The following is an 18,200-nucleotide window of genomic DNA, read 5'->3' as shown; positions in this document are numbered from 1 at the left end:
CATCCGGGTCCAGAAGAATGCAGCTGAACCTGCCGTGAAATGATGGCACGTGGAGGAAAGTGGAAGTTCTGTAGCCGGAAAGCTCCTTCTGGGTTCATTTTGATTAACAGGCTTGCTCCATGCCTTTCAAGTTTCAACAGACAACAGTTAAGCATGTTGGGCTGGGCCTTTTGAAAAGGCCAGGCCTCCTTCAGAAGAGTGACATGGGCTGTGCAAAGTCCATCTTAAAATGAGGAATTATTCTGCTCCTCTACCACATAAATGAAAATGGATCGTCAATAATTTTAAATAAGAAAAAAAGCACAACTTGGGATATACATCATATATATAAATAATTTTATTTTTTGTGAGAATTAATTTTCCAAATATATATATATTTAGGCAATAATCCCTTCTTGTTTTTTAAATGAATATGAAAATGAATGGCACCAGACAATATTTGTAAAAATATTCATTCACACATCACAGATTTTACAGAGAATTTTTGCACGCTAGAGGATAAACATATTGACAAGGAGTGTGCCGCAGATCTAGACCATGGCTATATATTTAGGCAGTTGGATAAGAAGAGTCCATCGCTATGCCACAGAGACCTTCTTCGGCTTCTGTGTCTCTCTGCATCCTTATGTATCCTTCCTCGCCCCAGCTAGTGCCCCATGAATTCTTCACAAGCCAATATTTGGTACCGTCACTGATTTCTCCATAGCCAACTGCTGTAACACCGTGGTCCAACTCAGTTCCACACTGTCCTGTGAAATCACCACTTGAATAGAATTGAAAGTCAGAGCCTCCTGCATCAATGGAAACAGAAATTGGCTGATTGGCCACAGCCTTCAACAATGCTGCCTCACTGTTAGCCGGAACACTTTCATAGCCAGTTATTTTGGCTATGCGGGATGCCTCCATTTTTGAGTTGCAAGTCCCATCAGCTGCCTGGTAAGGGTAGTTAGCTTCAGTTGTGATGCCATGGTTCTTGATTATGAATTCAAAACCGTCTTCCATGAGACCACCCTCACATCCTTGATCCTCACCCTGGATGTCGCAGTCTACAAGCTCTTGCTCAGATAGGGAGACCAATTTACCTGTGGTGAGTTGATTGATGCCCTCGGTAGCTGCTACGGTGGAAAAGGCCCAGCAGCTGCCTGTTTTCGTTCCAAAAACCATCAGCATCAATGATAACATTTATACATATACAGGCAAGATGTAGTATTTAGCATAAAATCAGGGGCAGGGGGGCAATGCTTGGTGCAGTGATAAAGCTTACCACACTGGCCTTGGTCCTTGATAAGAGTAACCGCACCTTTCTTTCTCCAGTCCATGGTAGCAGGAACAGCAGTAACATTTTCATACTTGAATGATGTTACTTTCATTGGCCGTGTCTGAAGTGGCCTCCTATAACCATTACGGGCGACCTTGAGCTCTTCATTGGTTTGGTCTGCAAATTTATTAACACTTAGCTTATACGGTTTGTTTCCAGTAGTATTGAATGATTCTATGTATTCAACATTGTCCTTGAATATCTCGAACCGTCTTTCTGTCTCTGCAGCATCTGCATAGACCTTTCCAAAAGTTGCCATCCATTGCTCATGCCTGGCAGACATGGATGGCTCTTGGAGCTCTCGAGATGCTACTTCATAAGCCCACATTCCCAAAATGAGGATGAATGCGAAGAAACATAGCCTTCTGCATATCGAAACCATGGTTTATCTAGATGATGTAGTTAATCTGCTAGAACTAGAAATGAATGAGCTGCACATACGCAGAAAACCTCTATATATAGTATGCTAATGTTCGTGTTTGATTCCTTTTGCATATCGAAACCATGGTTTATCTAGATGATGTAGTTAATCTGCTATAACTAGAAATGAATGAGCTGCACATACGCAGAAAACCTCTATATATAGTATGCTAATGTTCGTGTTTGATTGCTTTATGAATCTATGTGCACTTGTTTAGGAAGATGAAGACACCTCCCGTGCTTAGATCAACCGGCAAATTGCATTTGATTTAGATGGCCTGGTAGTAGTGTACCGTGCAGTCTGCTCTGATATATGGCTAAATATTTTCCTTTATTGAGGCAAAGTAAAAAAAAAAAAACTATTTAAAATAATAAATTGCTAATCCGATTGGAAAAAAAAGGAAAGACCGACTACTGAAATATCTCTCTATTGCTTTTCAGACTATAAGACGGACATTACTTCCTTCAAGAAACCGAAGCAATCAAAATATTTTTCCGAGTCGCAAACGGAAGACAAGATCCCTATATATTCACTCAATCAGCCTTACAATTCTCTATCCAAAAACAATTCCTTCCCCGTGCTCCGTAGTCTCTAGTCATCACCGATCTTTCTTCTTTCAAGCCCTTTTGTTGCATAAACATGGCCCGTTCTGTGATTTTTCTGGTCGCCATCTTTCTTTCTTTCTGCACATTGTCATGCATAGCACAACAACAACCATGCACGACCTATAAATTTTCCAACAACAAACAGTTCTCTTCTTGCAGCGACTTGCCTGTTTTGAGTTCCTCTCTTCACTGGAACTACCATCCATTATCCAGCAGAGTTGAGGTTGCCTTCAGGCATACTGGCGTGACCGATCGCAGATGGATTGCTTGGGCTATCAATCCAACTTCAGGAGGGATGATTGGTTCCCAAGCAATCGTTTCTTTTCAGAGAACGGATGGAAGTCTTGCTGTCTATACTTCGCCTATAACAAGTTATGGAACGCGATTGGAACATGGAAATCTTAGCTTTCCTGTCTTGGACTTGTCTGCTACTAATCAGAACAATGAGATGATAATCTATGCAAGCTTAGAGCTCCATGGAAACATCAGTACAGTCAATCATCTCTGGCAAGTAGGCCCAATGTCTGAAAACACTCCAATGATGCATAGTGTTGCTCCATCCAGTCCCAACGTTAAATCCATGGGGAGTTTGGACTTCCTTTCAGGGAGGATTAAAGCGACAAGAAGTTCTTCAACAACACTGAAAAATGTCCATGGAATATTGAACACAGTAAGCTGGGGTATTCTAATGCCTGTTGGGGCCGTCATTGCAAGATACTTGAAAAGGTTCGAATCTGCAGGCCCTTTATGGTTCTACTTGCATGTCAGTTGTCAACTTCTGGCCTATATTCTTGGTGGTCTGTCTAGATTTGGGACTGGAATATTTCTTGGCATAAGGTCTCATGGAATTGAACATAGTTGTCACAAAATCATCGGCATTGTCCTCTTCTGTCTTGCAACAGCGCAGGTGTTTGGTGGTCTGGTCAGACCTGACAAAGATAGCAAGTATCGTCCCTTCTTCAACTGGTTCCACTTCCTGGCGGGTTGCTCAACACTTATCCTAAGCATATTCAATATATACAAAGGATTTGACGTATTGCACGCCGCAAGATTTTGGAGGCTTACCTACAGTGGTATAATACTAACTTTGCTACTGGTCACGCTACTATTGGAAATATGCACAAGATGGTGCCTGCCGATAACTAAGCGTTCGATGTCAAATACCGTGGACAAAAACACATCCACTGTCACTGCAGTAGCTGAAATGGAGGTTTAGATTTGGGATGCGTAATGCTGCATTGGAACATGCGAAAAAGAGGAACTTATTGCAGGTGGTCAAGGAGCGCTGCTAGTGTGGACGTTCTGATGGAAAATATTTGATCTATACTGTTTTTAATTATCCAGAAACTAGTTTTTATTTTTAATTTTCTTGTTTAACAACTACCTTTTATATTGAATAATTATTAATTGAATCCCTTTATACTGATTCTATTAAGCTTGGGATCACTATTTGTTTTTCCTACTCTGCTATCCCATGCTGTACTGATCTTCTATGTTGGACATCCTCATCAAAGTTATCTTTATAATGTTCGTGTGGTGGTGCCCTTTAATATTTTTTTCGTAGAATACATTTCCACTTGAGGAATGTGATTAATACAGGGTTAGAGAAGGTAGAGAATTTAGCTTATTGGTATTGTTCAGCAGATTAAGTAATGAAATGAAGAGTGAGGGTGTTGGACTAGGAAAGCAAGAGGATGTCTTTGATGGATTCATTTTGACTTTCCTTGGTATTAAACCCGTTCTTTTGTGGTATTAGAGCCAGGATAGCTGCATTGCAGAATCTGACAACGCAGTTGTGAGGAAAATTGGCACCAGGATACTGTTGAGGGAGGAATGCAGTGGTTATGGGGCTGGGATGAAGGGGATGATAATGGGTCATACAATTCCGGAAGCTGGGAACAATGGGGTTTATAATAATGGAACATTTGAGATTGATGTGGAATGTCAAAAGATGTATAATGAGTTGCCTGACGTTTTGGAGATCAACAGGAATTCAGAGTTATGAGATCTGTCATGAAAACCTTGGTATCAGGAAAAAAAAAAAAAAAAACAGAGCAATTTCTTCTATGGGTTCTTTTGTCTGATAAGATCTGATGGATTTTGGGGTTTTAATTCTTTTGTAGTTTTGATGGAGGTTTATGTAGGGCTTGTAAGATTTCAAAAGAAAAGAAGTTCATATCTTGATGTTCAGATTGCTTCCAAACAAAAAGTTGCTCGGAGTTTTTGTCTTGTTCCTGCAATTTTTCAAGCGAAAATGCAACTGGTTGCTGCCAAGAACAAGAAGAGCAAGGTAGAAAATTGTTGCAACTAGTGGCTACATGCTGTCTCTTCTTAATACCGCGATCCGATGGCCATGACATTATAAATACGATGCTCTAACCTCTGAGATAAGCGGGCTCACATAACAGAAAGTGCACCTGCATAGGATTTAGTTTGGCTGAGGATCTGTTATATATTGAAGTTGGGAAGTTCCTTTCCAAATATCCCCTTCCAGTACTTGCTGTGTCGTTTAAGTAGCTGTGTTTGGCAGGCACCATGGAATTGGTATCAAATCAACCATTTGTCATGTCTGGCATGAGTTTGCGGCTCGCACCATCTCCATGCTCTCAAGAGACCAGTCAAAATGTGTTAGCTTTGCACTTGAGGTATTCTACTAGCGGTGATAGGGACTTGTTTCCTTTTTCTGCACCCGGGTTCGAACCTCCATGTGCATGTCTGTCACCCCGCGGTGCCTTACATGCTTACTGGGTTTGCAGGATGTTCAGTGGGTCGTGGGATTAGTCGTGGTGCGCGCAAGCTGGCCCGGACACCCACGTGAATATATATATATATATATATATATATATATATATATATATATATATATATATATATATATATATGTTAGCTTTATTGTTATTGGATTAGTTTACACTCTAACGCTGAATTCATCAAGCAATGTCTCATGAGGAAAGGGGATTAGTTACAGAGCTTTTGGCATTTCCCACTGTGCATAGCCTATCTAAATGTGTTTTTATGGTACAAGACGAAAAAAAAAAAACTATAGGAAATGTTAATGTGCGCAAACAAACTTACATGAATATGAATATTAAGGCTCTGTTTGTTTTGCATTGCGTATTGCGTATTACCTTTTAATATTATTATTTTTTCTCAATACATTATTAATTTTTTAATGATAGGGAATTCTTGAACCCAATGGAGAATAAGATTATTTCCTTCGTCCTGTCGTTAATGAATATAGAAACAGAGCTGACAGAAGTTCAATGATTGTTTGAAGATGTTGTAAATAAATATTTTTGAAATAAATGAAACTTTAATAGCAGAAGGACAAAATAATTGTGAAGTTGATTCGTGTAATATGAAATTCTAAAATAACATCTAAAAAACAAAATGAATTAAATATTAATTGAAAATTTGATATTTTTAAGAAATTTAATTATTTTAATTTCAGCGCAAATAAAATGAGATGAAAAATAAAAGAGACACGTATAATTTATAGTGCTTCAGACAATCATCTATTTCAACTCTTTGAATCTTCATTTTATTATTCAATATCAATTTATAATTTTTCTAATGAGTGAGACCTTACTGATATATTAATTTTTTTACATGATCAATATTAAAAAACATTTCACTCACAATTTTTTTTAATAATCAAGATTAAATTTTTGAATGACTCACAACCAATATTTTCTCGTAGTTCAAATATTACACACTTTCATAATAAAAAAGATTACAATAAAGTTGGGCTTGGTGAAAGTAATTTAGCTCAATATTATGAAATTGTTTAAAATTTTGAAAAGATAAAAAATTAAAAAAGAGAATTATAAACGTCAAGTGTTATTTCACCTCAAATGAAAATGTGGTATGTATAAGTGAATAAATCACACATGTTACTCACATAAGCAAATACGACTAACAAAGTCTTGTATAAAAAAAAACAAAAAAAAAATACATTTTGATAATTAAAAGTATAAAAAGACATGTGATAAAGTTCATGCTCTTCATTTAAAAAGAATCGAGTGATAATCCAAAACAACCTATTTGATAAAAGAATTTCTCCTAATGTATTTTTCACTATGTATAAGTTTTGGCAATAAGAATATTTTTTATGGTAAATTTTGGCAATTAAAAATAACTCTGGATGAGATTCATTTTTAATATTCCAAAATAAATTCTATAAATACTTGATTACGTTAACATTAAACTTAGACATCTTCAATTCATGTTTGCATTTAAAAAATCCATGGTGCTTCAAATTGATGTGGAAAAATTCTTACAACAATAGAATCTTTGACATACATGTTAAATTCAATAATTATTGTTATCATTAATTAATCCATAAGTATTAAAAAGCTTTGGGCTAACAATTGAGAAATGTCAAAACCTTATCTTCTTTCAAACAATAATATTAAATTTGGATCCCACAACACAATGACTATATCAAGTTTCTGGATTAATAAAAAGAAAAAAAACTAAGTCATGTTGCATTTTTACCATTGAAAATTTATTGTTCATTCTCTCACAAATCACTATGAATTATAATAATATATTTTCTCTAAATTCTTAATTTGGTCCTCAAACTTTGTTTTTTGCACAATTAAGCCCTTTCGAGCTCAAATTAGCACCTAATTGCATTTTTTTAAAAGAGATGAATGGATTGAAAGACAAAGGATCAAAGTGAAAAGGGCGAGTAAAATAGGTGGCGACTTTGAATTTCATACAAAAAATTATTTTGGTCTCCCCATCTTTTTTGGTTTATAGGCGATCGATTCTTTTAGTTGTTATAAATTAAATTTTAGTATCAAAATTCATTTCTCTTATTTTTCAGCCATTTCTTGTGATAGGAGAGAGCGAGAGGGAGAGGGAGAGAGAGAGAGGACAGATGAATTCTAGCATAGAGAGACAAAATGGTTTTCGACGATGATTATGGCCATAAAATGGTTGAAATCAGTGTCAATAAGTTTCATTTTATAAAAAGAGTCTTACATAGGTGCTTTTTTTTTTCCTTCTTATTTCTTGAGGAGACACATCTGACCACTAAAATATTTTTGGGCCTGAGTTGATTTTTTTTTTATTTTTTCTTTAAGCCATTGATAGGTTTATCATTTTTAGGTGTTTTGGGTCAAAAATGAATTGAAAATGGATTTTAAAGCAAAACAAATTGAGGCCCTATTTCTTCGGCAACCTCTGGTTGCCAGATTTTGTAGAAAACAGATGACGTATCGTCTACTATCTTTGTAAAAAAAAAAATTGAGGCAAACGATAGGTCACCTGCGACTTTAATAAAAAAATTAAAAATAAAATCAGGCTTAGGTGTATGGGCTGGGCTAGAAGGCCCGTGCACTTGGGCTCCTTTTAATCTTTTTTTTTCTATTTTTTATATGGGTTAAAATATTGATAAAAAAAAATTATTGAACCTAATTGAATCCATAGGTCGGGTCACATGTTTAATGTGTTAATTCGCAACATCTTAGCTATTATTTGTTATTCTTTTTTAAAAGGTTTTTATGCCCCTCAATTTTTAAAAAAAATATAATTTCATTATTTGTTATTAATGATCTATTTTTTCTTTTATTTAAGTTAAACCTAAAAGAATGCAATTTCACTCTTTGTTATAAATTATTTACTTTTGCTATCTCAGCCTCACGTGCCTATCACGATTTTTTTTATTATTTAAAAAATTGTTTAAAACAAAAAAATTATCATGTCTTTTATTTTCGTATAATTAAATAAAAAATAATCTATGGAATAAAAAAGTTTATTCAATCTAATGACTTGCATAATTTGTATCACGATTTTGCTTGGTTCACTCGAGTTCACTTAGGCTTTTTTTTAATTAAATATTATTTTTATATCGATTTCTTCATTCAACATTGAATTAATTTAAAATTAAAATTTTCAATTTTTTTTTTAAGATTATCCCCGTGAATTTTACAAGTCAACCCAGATTAATATAAGTTCATCAAATGTTTTTCTATCCCAATATTAGATAAAAATTCTTTTTTTTTTATAAAACACGTTATTAATTTCTAGATTTTTTTTGTGTTTCGAAAAAAACTGTGCTTCGAAAAAATTCTAAGCATTTTTGAAAATTTCTAATAATAAGGTTATTAAATTTCAATTTCTTTTTTTTTTTTAGTGATATAAAAACAGTGCTCGATCTTGGTCACTCTTCTCCAATAATGCATAAATCTTTCGATGGAAATATTCAATTATGATATTGTTCTTTCATATGTTCCGCAGATCCACCATAACTTAAGAATATAGAACCTTCACCAATTTAATATGCGCTCCAATATTGGCAAACAAACATATAAAAGTCCCATTACTTCACCAAAACAAAAGAAAAAAAAAAGAAGCAGAATACTTTTTTTTCTGAATATGGATGGCACCAGACAATATTTGTAAAATATTCATTCACACATCACAGATTTTACAGAGAATTTTTGCACGCTAGAGGATAAACATGTTCACAAGGAGTGTGCCACAGATCTAGACCATAGCTATATATTTAGGCAGTTGGATAAGAAGAGTCCATCGCTATGCCACAGAGACCTTCTTCGGCTTCTGTGTCTCTCTGCATCCTTATGTATCCTTCCTCGCCCCAGCTAGTGCCCCATGAATTCTTCACAAGCCAATATTTGGTACCGTCACTGGTTTCTCCATAGCCAACTGCTGTAACACCGTGGTCCAACTCAGTTCCACACTGTCCTGTGAAAACACCACTTGAATAGAATTGAAAGTCAGAGCCTCCTGCATCAATGGAAACAGAAATTGGCTGACTGGCCACAGCCTTCAACAATGCTGCCTCACTGTTAGCCGGAACACTTTCATAGCCAGTTATCTTGGCTATGCGGGATGCCTCCTTTCTTGAGTTGCAAGTCCCATCAGCTGCCTGGTAAGGGTAGTTAGCTTCAGTTGTGATGCCATGGTTCTTGATTATGAATTCAAAACCATCTTCCATGAGACCACCCTCACATCCTTGATCCTCACCCTGGGTGTCGCAGTCTACAAGCTCTTGCTCAGATAGGGAGACCAATTTACCTGTGGTGAGTTGATTGATGCCCTCGGTAGCTGCTACAGTGGAAAAGGCCCAGCAGCTGCCTGGTTTTGTTCCAACAAAAATCAGCATCAATGATAACATTTATACATATACAGCCAAGATATTGCATGTAGCATAAAATCAGAGGTGAGGGGGAAATGCTTGGTGCAGTGATAAAGCTTACCACACTGGCCTTGGTCCTTGATAGGAGTAACCGCACCTTTCTTTCTCCAGTCCATGGTAGCAGGAACAGCAGTAACATTTTCATACTTGAATGATGTTACTTTCATTGGCCGTGTCTGAAGTGGCCTCCTATAACCATTACGGGCGACCTTGAGCTCTTCATTGGTTAGGTCTGCAAATTTATTAACACTTAGCTTATACGGTTTGTTTCCAGCAGTATTGAATGATTCTATGTATTCAACATTGTCCTTGAATATCTCGAACCGTCTTTCTTTCTCTGCAGCATCTGCATAGACCTTTCCATAAGTTTCCATCCATTGCTCATGCCTGGCAGACATGGATGGCTCTTGGAGCTCCCGAGATGCTACTTCATAAGCCCACGTTCCCAAGATGAGGATGAATGCGAAGAAACATTGCCTTTTGCATATCGAAACCATGGTTTATCTAAATGATGTAGTTAATCTGTGTGAACTAGAAATGAATGAGCTGCACATACGCAGCAAACCTCTATATATAGTATGCTAATGTTCCTGTTTGATTGCTTTATGAATCTATATGCCCTTGTTTAGGAAGATGAAGACACCTCCCATGCTTAGATCAACCGGCAAATTGCATATGATTTAGATGGCCGGGTAGTAGTGTACCGTGCAGTCTGCTATGATATATGGCTAAATATTTTTTCAACTATCTAAATGTGTTTTTATGGTACAAAACAAAAAATATAACCTAAAGGAAATGATTTTTGATTATTTAATATTTGAGTTGACAGTAATTGTAGTCTTTAGTCTTGGCAGGATCATGCTGCCTCCAATATTGTTAACTGTGTTCAAATTCATAGGCAGCTTATACTAACTTCAATTGAAGTGTCTAAAAATATATAGTTGTGAAGCATGTCTGGAAGTCATCAATATTACACTGATCTTCAATCCTCGTAGTAGATAATAGATGCAATCAAAATACTAATTTCTTCCTTTTCTTGGCCATCATAGAGGACAAATGACTCGCCTTAAAAGTGTTGTAATTTCTTTCATAGGGTAGCATTAAAAAAATAATTTCTTTTACTTTGAAAATAAATCCATCTATAAGATAGTTTTAAAATACGTTTATATAATTTTAAAACATGAAATATAAGAGATGCATGCCTCATTTGTCCCCTTTGTTTTTATTTCGAAGCAATAATCAAATGCTATCCTAGGAGTATTAAAAGTGTTGTGGGTTTAGAGCATTAAAAGTTTGGAGTATCGGTTGTAATTTATCTCTTCAACCGAACTTATTAATGTTTTCTTTTCCTGAGAATGTTAAACACTATACTAAAAAGATTTAATTTATCATTTAGATGTGTTTATACTGTGGTTAATTGTTTGCTGCAATCTGATGCTTAAATTGTTATCTACAAGCATTGGTATGCTTTCCTTTTGTTTTAGGCCTTCTGTTCTTTTTTTCACTCTTTTAGTTTTTCTCCTTGATGATAGGTGTTTTAAGCCAATTTTCTGGCTTATTAAAAACAAGTGTTTTCAGTCCTTCAGCTTATATATATATATAAACAAGTGCATGTTTAGTGTTCTTTTTAACAAAGATTTGTATTCAATGTTTAATGGCATGGACATGTTGGAGAGACTTAAGATGAAAGATGGTGATAATAGTTGGAAATTCCCTCAACAGAAACCAATGGGAACCTCTAGCTTGCCTTCTTCATTCTGCCATACCTTCTTCTTGAGCTCATATTTACGGAGGCTGTGTCTATAAGGTCTTCAAAGCAAAGGTAAGATTACAATATTTTACTCTGTTTCTAATCCTCTAGTGATTCTATTAGTTGAATTATAACCATGAATCAACTTAAGAAAAACTTGAAACATAGGATTTTACTCCTGTTACCGGAGTTTTGTTGAGCCCATTTTAGGGAAACACAAGCAAGAAACGGGAGCAGAGTTCTAAGGCTTCTTGACAAACTGTCGCCCTTGGCCCAAAAGTGGCGGGGAGACGATGCCATGGTTTTCACCATGGCCATGACTTGGTGGGTTTACAGTGGGGAGCTCAAGCCATAAGTTTCGTGTAAAACTATAATGACAAGGTTAGTCAACTTGTGGAATTTGAAAGACAAATAATGTCGAAGTGGATGTCAACTTTTGCAGGTGGGATTTGTTCCAATACAAAGGAAAATTAGCAGAGGAAATGAATGAATCTGCATTCAATAAAGGCATAGGACATGGCCTTGTTGGATCATTCGCCACCTTGATGCGACCAAAACAACCATCGTTTTCTGTGGCATATCACCACAACACCAGTGGTACAATAAAACACAACCCATCATGGTTGAATCCTATGTGTGCATTTCCTGACCCAGCAAAAGAAATTATTGAGAAAACAATTGGAAGCATGATGATACCAGTGAGATACCTGAACAATACCGAGCTATCAAGAGTATAGAAGCGATGCACATCCAGCTTTGTATGCAAGAAAGCAGCACAAGCTTTTGAAAACTGATCTGCAACAGAAAAATCAAAGGCTCATCGTGATACATGGAACAAGCTCTTGCATGTATCCTTGGTCTTGGACACTACAATTTCCTCACATTTGGTTGTTTGACCTTCAGCAAGAGTTGTGATGTGCCTTGGTTTACTATTATCAGATCAGTTAACTTGTTATTGTCTGCCCTATCTTCATCAGCTGCCTACAATCATCTACGTATCCTTCAGAGTTGCAGTGTGCCTTGGTTTTAGAATTACTAACAACAAATTTCAAGAAATTCAAATGTAGCAAATCTTGCAGCTCTTAAAACAACTGAAACTTCATGGAGGAAGGAAATAATCAATTCCTTCAAGTGGTTTGGCTTGGAACTCAAGGCATGCACAATACTCACAGGTCATACAAGGTAAATACTTGTGTCCCCATGATGCGAGGACATCATAAAATAACTGAATATAACTTCACAAATTTCTGCATTATAGATCAGGGTGGTTTTTTTTTCTCTGCCGTTTACCGACTTCAGCACTCGGGAAGAGAAGAAAGTATGCAAAGAAGGGGAATAAAGGTTGGGAGAAATATTAACATCTGGCACAACATCCTAATCACCCCATTCAACATTTATATACACGTACGGACGTGTTACTAATACTAAACACTACTGGTATCTAGACAAGCTCCCATTCAGATTCAGAGGGATCATGAGATGAGGATCTTTTTGCTTCCTTTATAGACGGAGTTGCCATTAAACTTGTTTTACTCTCTTCTTGATTGGATTTTGGATCACTTCTGAACTGTACAGCAAGCTGCTCATATTCCTTCCTCACTGACCTCTTTCTTGAACTAAAAACATCCCGAATCTTCTTCTAAACATGAATGTTGAGAGAAATAATTTACGGGGAGAGAGAGAGCAAGAATGTAAATGATTGATTAAGTAAATGGAGTGGAGAGGTTACCTTGTAAGGCTTGTTTTTGCCTTCACGAGAAGCATCAAGTTCATCTCCATTCATCAAAACACAGGTTTCCTCAAGCTGAGCCTTATCCACTTGTTGGATGATTTCCATATCCTCTTCAATGAGGGTACCGTCTTTGTCTGAATCTATTCCCCATTCATCTGAACTTCCAGCAAGTTTAGAACAACATCAGTGAGTATGTAAATTAACAAGACAACAGGAAAAACCAGTGTTTATAAATCATATATACAGATTGAAAATTTGATGGAGAAAATGGACTTTGGAAAATATAGATGCCTAAACAGGATTGACTAGAGAAGCTGTTATTAGGCCAACACCCCAACCCCGAGATGCATGCATGAGCACTTTTTCCATGTTTTTTTAGAATTTTAGTAAAACTTGATAGTCATAAATTTTAGATTTGCAAGTTTTATCTGGCATCATGGCATGTGCATAATGAATTCAATGCTTTCAGAGATGACTTAACATTCACATAAATAGTGATGATAATTGAACTTTGTTCTCTCTTTCCATTTGTTTTTCCGTTAAATGTTAGAAATTTAATTAAAGAAAGAGACAAAGTAAAGACAGGTGCAAGCTATTTTTAATCTTAATCATAAGCTGTACTGTAGCTAGGACATTCCAATTCAAGACAAATGAGTATTTCAACAGAAATAAAAAAAACCAACCAAAAGAAATAGACACCCTTCCAGACAAAATCAGAATTAGAGATACAATGTTGTCCAGACACAATCAGAAGTAGAGATACAATGACTACGCTCTAGAACCCACTCATCTCTGTTTCTATAATAACATTAACCTCACCATTCCTTATCAGACTAGTGAGTCAAAGATGGTCATAGCAGGCCATAAATTTAAGGCCAATCCGAGTACCCTAATAAGTGGTCCGCCTCCCTCTAAAATATTTAAGCAAAACAAAACATACACGCATCTTTTACCAAATAAACAGAGTACTTGCATTTTCATGCAAGCTTGATCATATGAATGAACAAAATGCACAATCCTAAATGACCGAAAAACAGATCCCTGAAACTTATAGAGATAAAAGCCATTAATCTGAAAATTAAATAAAGGCATTAATCCATCAAGGCTTCACCAGAATGTGATCCTAGCGGTGAGCATACAGAAACAAATGCTATCCTCCAGCAGTTTGCATAAAAAGCTGTCTCAAAATTTAAACGCATGCCCTTGTGCTTGCAAGGCCAGGACATTACCATTTGAACTCAAGCAATGGAGGCTTAGCCTGAGGGATTAATTTTTCAGGAACAAATATTCCAAGTTTTGATATCTAACCACCATTAATGAGCTAGAATAAAAATTCACAACTTTTGGACACGAAGGACAGAAAAATGGGTTTAGCAAAGAAAACAAGAATTTTACACAAAATGGGTGGGAAGGAAACAAGTTTATCCCTTTTATCTATTTTCAAATGTAAGATCTTGAATTTCAGAGACTGTGGACATGATTGGCCACAGGGTAAGAGAGTTAGATACTACATATAACAGAAATTAAGATTTGTCAAATGGATATAATCCATGGAATTACACCCAACCATACAACACTCATGGGCGCCGCATAAAATGAGGTACTATATTAACCAAAATAAAGTTTATGTCAATCAATCCATTGTGTTTGAAAATTCAAATGAAATAATGTAAAGAAACTTTATGTCATGATTGACACTGGATAATAACTGGAATCAGGTTTTATACAACTTTTTCAATGTTTAAACTAGGTTTAATGGCCTGTGTCTAATCCAAAACGTCAGGAAACAAAGAAGATGATCAACTGTGGATACATGAAGATTTATGTACCCTTGTTGCAGTATTATGTTTGTACAACGCTACTGTAGTAACCAAGAAAATAACAGGAAAAAATTTATATAATGCTAACAGCTAAGCAGATCAATCCTTCCTTGAAAACACAACAGCCATAACTCAAGAACAATACACCAACATCTGTGCTACAGAAACAAGGTACCAGAAAGAAAGATGATGAATATACGCTATTTAGCAGTCTAGAGAGTGCACAGATTGCCAGGTTGATTGGGAAAGAGAGAGAGAATTTTGTTTTGACGTCATTATATCTGCTACATGTATTTTTAGTGATTGCACTATATCTGCTGCATGTATTTTTAAGTGCAGAAATGCAACAGAAGCATACCTGAATTAGACACAAAATCCTCCTCGTATGCAAATTTGTTAGTCTGCATATTCCCATTTGCATAAAAGTCTGTCATAGAAACCAATCCATTGTTTAAACAAACACCTGCAGCTGCCAACAAGAAGTCAAAAGAGAACATTCTACAAGGATTGGAAAAAGTAAATAATCAGAAAGAATGGTGCAGAAAACTCACCATTTGATTCTTCTAATAGGTTGATGCTGGAAGGCCTCCTGTCTGTTCCTTCATGCCTGCCAGTTTCAGTGATATTACCCATATCCAATGATGGTTTATAGAATGAAATATCAAGCATGTGCTCCCTTGTATTTTCAATCTCTTTTTTACTTTTTTCTATGGAGAAATGCTCTGTAACTTCAACAGACCCTGGAGTTATAAGTCTTGCATTCCAGTCACAAGATGCTTCCAGATTTTGATCAGAATGTTCAGAAATTGTTGAGTATCCAATCAGATGTTTACTCGAAGGAGTGGTGATCCCTGATGTCTCTTTTGGAGACACATTCTTGCAATTAGAGTTTCCATGCATGTCCAGGTTTGATTTATTGGACAGACTTCCTTTACTATGTTGCCTTGAAATTCTTCTGATAGAAATCCTTTCACGTACTGGGAGACGGTCAGGACCATGATCAGTAGTCATCTTTGAATACCCAGTCAACAGCCTCAAATCATCAGCCTTCTCACATGTTTCTTTCGCACCATCATCTGGCTTCAAGTGGACCCCAACATCAGCTGCTCCCAAATCTACAGGCAACTTAGAGACTGCCCCATTTGCAGGAACCTCTGAATCTGGAGAGCACAAATCTTGCATGACATCCGAATAGAATTTCCTCACATTACCACTAACAGTCTGCATCTGATTTTCCACATATTTAACTGCTTCCTGTCCAAAACAACAACAATAACCAAGCCTCAATCCCAAATAATACAAGTAGCCAGAGGAAATAACTAGCTTTGGACAAGTCAATTACTCAATTCCCAGTGACATATCAATCAAGCCATCAACAACTGGAGACAATAAATAGGTAACACCCGGAAGGGAAACACACATCAAATATAAGAGTTCAAAGGAGATATCATCATCAATCTCTTTCCAAGAAATAATAATAAAAAAATGGTAAAGGCCAATCTCATAAGAAAGCCACAACAGTACAACAGTAACTTTGGAAGAAACTGCACTGTTCTTGCTGGTCATTTGCTTCCAGCTGCCAACCCGTCTCCCATCTCGGCAGTTGAGGGATACAGCCCTTAGACTGGCCTTGAGCTATAAGTTATTAGTTTCAGGTCAAATTATGTAAAAGGAGATACCTCGCACATAATTTCTTCCACTTCCAACAACCTAGCTTCAAACTTCTGATAAAAATCACCAACCCATGTTATCCCTTTCAGGTCCATAGCGATCACAAATTTACCCCGCAGCAACAGGTTTTAGACTTCTTCCAGTTTGTATCTTAGTAGTATGATTGCAATCCTCTCAGCTTCTATTTTCTGCCGGAATTTAAACAAAAATTCAGTAAGTGAAAAAAAAAATCAGCTCCCTGCTCTTTTGCTTTGACTATACTCTTCAGATAACCTCAATTTTCACTCATTAAAAGAAAGAAATATAAAAACAACTACAGAAACAAACATCAGCACAAAAAAGAAAACTGCAGAAGCAAACTTCACATCAATAATTTAAAAGATTTTTTGTTTAATTTAAGCTCAAAATCAAAACTTTACATCAATAATGTATTGGACCGACATAAAAATTATATTAAATTCTTGCACCCGCTTGTATAAACATTATCCATATAAATCTATACACTTAACACACCTAAAAGTCTATAAATTTGAAATTCATTTATAACCCTTCAAGCAATTCCTTGGACATAAGAAGATAACTCAAAACGTGGAGTATCAATTAAGAGTTATTCTTGTGGGGTTCAAATTTCCCTTAGAAAAAAAGTAGTAGACTTACCTAAAAAAACTGGTCATCGATAAAAAAAAAATAGTTGTAAAATAAAATAAAATAGATCAGTGCATAATACTCACCTAAAAAACCAAACTCAAAAAACAAGTATGGGAGAAAAGAACCAAACTTCAACACAAAAGCAGAGCTTCATAAAAGTTGATGATCAAAGAAAAGAAAACCCTTTTGAAGAATAGCTGTTTTTGAGTAACCCTTTCGAGAAAGAGCAAAAAGAAGAAAATAAAGACTGTAAACTTTGAGAATTAAAGATATGGAGAGAACTTACTTGGTGTAAAGGGCCAAGTTAGTGATGCCCAGAAGCCTAAACCCCCCGTCTCTCTCTCTTCCTTTTTTTTTTTCAGAATCAGAAGCCAAAAACCTCTTTGATCATCCATAGAGACACTTAAATAAATAAAACTCCATTTGAGCTCAGACTTTATGTGGACCCAAAACTCTTTTTTATCTCTTTATATTTTGAAAACAAAAAGAAGAGGAAAAGGAAAAAGAATTAAAGATTAGACATGAAAATTGAAACGGCTTCTTGATTGAAACGTGCAAGGGGATAAAAAGAAGAAGAAGAAATTACTAATTTCTGAAAAAGTATGAACAATGGATTGCTTCTAATAACTTTCTTGGTTTGGTGGGTCCCCATGATAATGATAGCTAGCAACTTGCAACCTGGTTGTGTGTACCATGAATGAAATCCAACAAGATAGAGTTAGTTGGTACTTTGAATCCAGTTCGGCCTGTTAGAAAATCTTCTGTCGAGCCCAACTAAATATTAACAAATAAAAGAAACAAAAACAATGAAAACCTTAATTGAAAAGTCCACTTACAAGTTTGTCAATTAAATTAAATTTAAATGATTATAGCGGTTGACATGAAAACTGATTTAAAAAATAATAATATTATTAAATAAATAAAATTATAATTTAAAAATAAGCAGGGAATCTTTTGGGAATCTTGAACTAACAACAAATTAGGCTTTAATAGTTTTAACTTGCAAGCAAGAAATATTTGGAATATATACTGTAAGTGTCCAATTCTTTTGCGGAGGTTGGTGAACA

The 18,200-nt window shown here is 35.8% G+C and overlaps 3 protein-coding genes across 7 annotated transcripts; all 3 read right to left on the bottom strand.

The window, feature by feature from the left end:
* Positions 1-549: 549 nt before the first annotated feature.
* LOC18104513 (senescence-specific cysteine protease SAG39) lies at positions 550-4,881 on the bottom strand. Its single transcript, XM_006376289.3, has 4 exons — positions 4,725-4,881; positions 3,454-3,543; positions 1,265-1,669; positions 550-1,142 (listed from the first exon to the last, which is right to left on the bottom strand). Exons 1-4 carry the CDS (start codon positions 4,879-4,881, stop codon positions 550-552), a joined length of 1,245 nt encoding a protein of 414 aa, XP_006376351.3.
* Positions 4,882-8,741: 3,860 nt separating this feature from the next.
* On the bottom strand, positions 8,742-11,088 carry LOC18104511 (senescence-specific cysteine protease SAG39). The gene is made up of 2 exons (XM_006376287.3): positions 9,574-11,088; positions 8,742-9,451 (listed from the first exon to the last, which is right to left on the bottom strand). The coding sequence occupies exons 1-2, from the start codon at positions 10,007-10,009 to the stop codon at positions 8,859-8,861; spliced, it is 1,029 nt and encodes a 342-aa protein (XP_006376349.3). The 5' UTR covers positions 10,010-11,088; the 3' UTR covers positions 8,742-8,858.
* Positions 11,089-12,342: 1,254 nt separating this feature from the next.
* On the bottom strand, positions 12,343-17,732 carry LOC18104509 (uncharacterized). 5 transcript variants are annotated; one of them, XM_024583116.2, is made up of 6 exons: positions 17,420-17,732; positions 16,494-16,673; positions 15,366-16,068; positions 15,173-15,283; positions 12,992-13,149; positions 12,343-12,898 (listed from the first exon to the last, which is right to left on the bottom strand). In XM_024583116.2, exons 2-6 carry the CDS (start codon positions 16,578-16,580, stop codon positions 12,704-12,706), a joined length of 1,254 nt encoding a protein of 417 aa, XP_024438884.1. In that variant the 5' UTR covers positions 16,581-16,673; positions 17,420-17,732; the 3' UTR covers positions 12,343-12,703. The 5 variants fall into 5 exon arrangements, with proteins under 5 accessions (XP_024438884.1, XP_006376347.1, XP_006376346.1 ...); XM_006376285.3 differs by having other exon boundaries at positions 12,343-12,901; positions 17,420-17,726; XM_006376284.3 differs by having other exon boundaries at positions 12,343-12,901; positions 15,173-15,277; positions 17,420-17,726.
* Positions 17,733-18,200: the final 468 nt, after the last annotated feature.

The sequence above is a fragment of the Populus trichocarpa genome, chromosome 13, assembly GCF_000002775.5.
Source record: "Populus trichocarpa isolate Nisqually-1 chromosome 13, P.trichocarpa_v4.1, whole genome shotgun sequence".
Taxonomy (NCBI): Eukaryota; Viridiplantae; Streptophyta; class Magnoliopsida; order Malpighiales; family Salicaceae; genus Populus; species Populus trichocarpa.
This window is presented reverse-complemented; position numbering and strand designations above follow the sequence as displayed.